Below are 6,000 nucleotides of genomic sequence, written 5' to 3' on the forward strand. Positions count from 1 at the left end.
GTTAACTTTTTTTTTTCACACAGCATAATTCCATTCAGGTTCATTCAAGCTGTATGTGTATCTATATTTCACTCCTTTTTATTGCTAAATAGTATTCCATAGAAATAATGTACCACAGCCTTTTTCATCCTTCCTTCCTTAAGGAACATTGATGAAGCCACTATGAATATTCGTGTATAACTTTCTGTGTGAAAATGTTTTCATTTTTCTGGTATATATGCCCTAATGGAAATTCCTTTCTTTTATTAATGTGTTGTATCATGTTGATTGAAAGGATAAAGAAGATGAAGATGTGATATATATCTATATATATATCCATCCAAAGGATATCCATACTTATACAAAAGTTACTAAAACACTTCTCTATTTCCCAACTACATATCTGTGTGAGGCTGTTTTTTCCCCCATCCTTCAACCAAAACAGCATATCACAACAGGCTGAATGCAGAAGCGGATATGAGAAACCAACTACATGTCATTAACAAAGACATTAAAGGTATTTTTTAAACAGTGCTACTCTTATAACTAATTCTTCTGTTTGGGAAAATGTAGTTGTTTTTATGTGAACATGTTGTGGATTTATATTTGGTATTTTTAATGAATTAATAATAAATATTTGAAGACAACACACACATTTAATTAAACTTACATCTGATTAAGTTTAGTGTCTCAGTCATGCCACTACATTTCATGTATGTGGCTGGTGGCCACTGTACTGGACCATACAGATAGAGAATGTTTCCGTCTCCACAGAAAGTTGTATAGGATGGCTCTGGAATCTGCAAGTATGGCAGGGCTAAGAACGATGCTTTCTCAGCAGATTCCTGGAATGTTACATGGTAACAAATTCAAGAAAGAAGTCAGTTCTCATCACTCTGAGGAGATTATGAGTGAAATCTATTGACAATGCCACCTCCCAATAGAAGAAGAGGCTTTGCTGGAATATGATGGAAATCCTCCCAAAGAAAGAACCATTTATGTTTGTTGTGTTTGAGTCCTGCAAGCTTCTGTGGCTTCTCTGTTTCTGTGGGGGTGGGGTGGGGGAGGCACTGTAGCTGCTGAATGGAGACAGCTTCGCAGGGCAACATGTTGTCTGACATTGTGGACATGGCTAATGCTAAGGTGGGTACTGTGTGGGTGGACACTGGGGTGGTGCTGAGCGCTGGATAAGTAGACACTGAAAAACTAAATGCCAACAATGGCAAGATGAACTCTGTGGGTGTAGGTAAGGTACTGGGTTTTTGGGATTCATGTCTCTAAGTAGTAGAGGGGGCGTGACAAGGACACATGCGTGGAATTCCAGGTGGCAGCAGATAAGCCTGCACTGCATCTCCTTTTCTTTGAACTCAGGGAAGTTTAAAGGAAGCAAGTGAAGTATTAGTGGAGGTGAGAGAAACCAATGCTCCTATTATGAGCTGGGAAATTCCACATCTAATCTGTGATGATATTCTTTGATCAAGTAAATCTATGGATATAATGAACAGCTGCCTTCTTATCTGGCATTTTTTGGTTTTGGCAATTTGTTCTATATTATAAAGATCTTCCATTCTTATGTCATAAGTCAAAGAACATTTTTTTTTCTGAAGTAGCAAATGTTGGTTGGAGTCACCAAATAAGTCCAGGACTCATATTCCAAATTGTATTCAGAATTATGTACCATGAAACTAAAGGTTTTTAGAAAACTACGCAGATATTGTTGCAAAAGATCATACCCTGATTTCTGTCATGTTTTTTCTTGAAAAAAAAATTCGTGAATATCAAGAATTCCAACTCACCCAATTCTCTAATACAGGGTGAGAATCAAATTTTAAAAGAGTGGCAATTATGAGGAATAGGCATTTGTAGGGTAGGTGGGCCCTGTCATTGAGAAGTGGAGCTGCTGGGGTAACACACAGCCCTGTGAAAGTCCTAACAGGATGAGGATGGGGTGGGCCGGAGGCTCTGCTCCCCCCGGGCAGTTTGAATGACAGAAGCCCTGAACATTTGCAGAGAGAGGTTCAGGATTCCCCTCAAATCAACAGCATCTTCTGATCAAGGTACAGACTACTCAGCATCCTAGCAGACATCACATAAGCTCCTACCATTTGGTGGACACCTTGTTCTGCAGAAATGTGGGGTGTCTAGGGTAGGGGCGTTGAGCATATTGCAGAAAAGAGACAGGAGGAGAAGCAACTTGGTGGAGAGTGAAGGACATTATGTAGGAAGATGCAGGAAGCCAGTTGGGAAAGTGGTTGGCATAGACCCCTCAGAAAGAGGCTCTTCTGAGTCAGACACAGGAGGAAAGCACCCGCCGTCCAGTTGAACTTCCTTACAGAACAGTTCTCATCTAAACCAGGTACTATCTTCTTTTTCCTTCAGCAGACACACTCCTAGGACAGAGGAACACGGCACCAGGAAACCAAGATCTATCTACGAAGAGAACGAAATATGCGTTTCTTTGTCCGCACAGATGAGATTGCAGCCGCACCATGCACCTGCAGTTTATCAACCTGTGTGCAGTTTGTCCCCTGAATTCCTCACACAAAAGCAGTACCCTGCCCTCTACTGTTGGCCAGGAGAATGGTGTTCTTTTACTGATGACAAGGGAGTAGAGGGGAGAGAAGCTCACACCTGTCCCAAAACCTCATTTAACGTGGTCACAGGTTCAAAGTCAATGAGCAAGATTGGAGCCCTTGGCTGTGCGTGGGATGGAAAGAGTGATGTCCTGGGGGGTTCCCACAAAAACGATTCAGGGGCGCATTGGGGTTTCATATAGAATATCATTTTAAAGGCTTAATTATACTCCCCTCTTTTCCTTCGGGGAAGCTGGACTGGAAATTGTTGCAGGGCTTCAGGCAGGCTCTGGAAAAAATATTACCTCTAACTCGTCAGCCGATTGGACTGCTTTGGTTTTTGAGATGTGGAAAGAAATGTTAAAAATAAGTTTATTTGGATCTATGAACATGTTTTAAAATATAGAGACGTTCCAAAAATAAAATAAACAATGTGTTTTGTTTTCCATCCCAACATAGCTGCTGGTTTTGTTTTACTGTATTTTCTGCTGGATTTTTAAAAATTTATACAGTATCCCCATGCATTTTAACAAAGTGTTACACACCATAATATTTTCTATGATCTTAAGATTGTCTGAACATTTTCCCATACGACTAAATATTATTTTATGATTGCAGTATATTTCATGACAGATATACAACTTGTTTGATCAAATTTCTCTTTGGGGTAACATGTTGTTTCCCTCCCAGCTCTTTTATTTTCTGTTTTTGCTAATTATGTTTAATGCAGAAGTGCTGATACTTTGAAATAAATCATTGCGTGCCCGAATGCATATTTCCCAGTGGAATGCAGAGGGCATGCAGGTGTGGAAGGACTTTTATAAGATCATTCCTCGACTTTAGGTGCCCAACATCTGTGTGTCCAGCCAGCGTCCCCAGTCCTAGTTGGCCCCTAGAGTTACTTTTGACATTTCCCATCATGCCAGCAAGCAGCAATTTGAAATCCCCTGAACATGGGCAAAGCTTGAAGACCTAGGTGACATCATTCTCTCCTCCCAGTCTGATGGTTACTTACCAACTAGCAAAGCTTTGCTGGATAATTTTTGCCTTACAGTCTCCAAATTTCTCTGGAGTTCTTTTCAAACCTATCTGGAGTGTGTGTGCATCATGCAGGTGTGAGGCAGGTGACAAGCAGTACACCTGGCACCTGACACCTGTTGTCTGCTTCACACCTGCTTGATGTTATTTTACAGATGGGGTTCATTCCCCAGTGACCACTGCAGGTCCTCTGGAAATTCTGTTGGTCTCTCAATCCCTAGATGTTTTGCTTGCCACCAGCAGAGTCAAGAAGACGTCACTTCAGGGAGAGAGCAGAGTCAGAATCTGAAGAGCTGGGCTCTAGGTATGATTCAGAAACATGGCTTCTTGGTGGTCTTGATGAATTATCTTCCTCCTTCTGGGGAAGGACATTGGTTTGTTAATCTGGAAGCTGAATAGGCTTGCTGGGAGCTTTCAAGTGTCTTTTTACCCTAATATTTACCCATGATGACTTGCTCTCCCTCAATTTCAGGCTGACTTTTTGTCTAATGTACATTAACCAGTCTTCCTTCTGAAACCTGTCTAAACTTATGTTTTCTTCTTTGGTGCATTTGCTTTTATTCTCTTCAGAGAAAATAGATGTGTGTGTGGAGTGGGGTGGGAGCGGCAGGGAGGGGAGAGAGAGCACATGCCAGAGAGTAGGGGAAGGTTCATGTGTGCTCTGGTATCAGTGAGTATTTGCATGAGTGTATATTTATGTGGGAAAGGGGTGGATATCACCCTCTTAGGCTTCTCCTAGGCAGGCACTGGATTCTATTCTCTTTTGTCCTGCTAGAGCAGAAAGGTCTCAATGATCAAATCAGCGTGTGTGTGTGTGTGTGTGTGTGTGTGTGGTTTGAGGAGGGTCAGTGTGTGCAGGAGTTTATCTGTGTGTGGGTCTGTATGTTTCAGAGTTGGCTCCATGTGTTGGGGCATCAGCAAGGGAGAATGTATGAAAAGTCATGTTGGAATGTGTGTAAGCACTATTTCTTTCAAAGAATAATAATAATAAAGGAATGAATCAAACGGAAAAAGGGCAACTTGGGAGCCAGAACTAAGCCAGACAGTTTGAAACAGGTACTATCTACACTTAGGAAGGGCTCACTCGGGTGCAGAAGCCCTGCTGTAGCTAAAGCTGCCCAAAATAACAGGCTCTGGGTGGCCTTGACACTGCCAGATCACAGATGACCTGACACACACACACAGACACACACACACACACACACACACGTGCGTACACACACCCACACCCACACACTCAGTGCCAGTGCCAGACCCTTTGCTGCTTTATGTTGAAAAAACAATTAAGAAGGTGGAGTAAGCAAATGACATTCACAGCCAACTGTGGAGTTAAAGTGATTTAATGGGGGGCAGGGCAGGAAAGATCCACTTGATCCCCCAAACCCCTCGTTAGGTGAGCCCTGAGAAGTTAGAAGAGTAGCTCAGCCAGTGAGACTCTCAGGGTCATTCAGAGGCTCGGAGCCCTCCAAAGGAGTGTGAGGGAAATTTTTGTAGAGGGTGCACAGAGGGAGGGTTATGACCCAGAGTGGCAGCATGCTAATTTTGTAATTAGCATAGGCATAGAAGCAGAATGGGAGAGGAGATTCAGCATCCTGTGGTCAGCTCCCCAAGGGCTTGCTTGGCTGTAGACCCATTACTTCTGCTTGGTCTTCTGTTGATCTGGTGCTGGAGTGACCGTTGAGGGACATGGCTCAGGAACCTTGGGGTGGCAGGGCTCTGGCACCTTGGGATGACAGGGCTCTGGAGTCTTGGGGTGGCATGGCTCCTTGGTTTTGGGGACACATGGCTCCTGGGGTGGAGGCTGGCAGGGCTGTTTCACCTGCTGCTGCTGAGGCTGAGGGGGAGGGGGGCAGGGCTGCTTCTGCTGATGAGAACTCATGCTTCACAGGAGGCTGGACCTACAGACACTACAGACAGATCAGACGATTTAAACAGGGATTAACTAGGGTAGAAGCCACGTTCAATGTCAAATAGGTTTCTTCTCAGTCTCCTTTAGATCAAACAGCCTTCATTTCCACTGGCTGTCCCCCCGGCACTTGAAAGTAAAATATGCTTTGATAATTTCTGGGCCATCTCAAGAGAAGGGGCTAAAAGACAATTTGTTCTGCTCCATTTCAGTGGGCTTCATTCCCCCAGCAACATTTCATCTCCAGGCACGTCATATCCCTCATTTACAAGTGCCCAGGACCACACTGAGGTCTTTTTGAAAGTGACATTGTAGAAACAACTGCAGTCTACCCACCCCTACAACCATGCAGCACACCTGTGACTTATAGAATGCCTCTGTGAGTCTCAGCTCCTGTGACCCCACTCTGCCTTTGCTTATACAGTCTGCTCTGAAATGTTCTCCTTCCCATCTCTGCTGGTACAAATATGCCTCCAGTGTAGGCATCATGTGCCATCACCAGAA

The 6,000-nt window shown here is 43.6% G+C and overlaps 1 protein-coding gene across 1 annotated transcript; it reads right to left on the reverse strand.

Annotated features, from left to right (window-relative positions):
• Positions 1-5,223: 5,223 nt before the first annotated feature.
• Positions 5,224-5,469, reverse strand: LOC120225402 (cornifin-A). The gene has a single exon (XM_039223616.1). It carries the CDS (start codon positions 5,467-5,469, stop codon positions 5,224-5,226), a length of 246 nt encoding a protein of 81 aa, XP_039079547.1.
• Between the last annotated feature and the right edge of the window lie 531 nt (positions 5,470-6,000).

Source organism: Hyaena hyaena, unplaced genomic scaffold (genome assembly GCF_003009895.1).
Source record: "Hyaena hyaena isolate Hyena2069 unplaced genomic scaffold, ASM300989v1 scaffold_1382, whole genome shotgun sequence".
NCBI classification, from domain to species: Eukaryota; Metazoa; Chordata; class Mammalia; order Carnivora; family Hyaenidae; genus Hyaena; species Hyaena hyaena.

What these genes read in the sequence shown, in the direction of transcription:
- LOC120225402 (XM_039223616.1), bottom strand. Translation starts at nt 5,469, where the DNA reads ATGAGTTCTCATCAGCAGAAGCAGCCCTGCCCCCCTCCCCCTCAGCCT.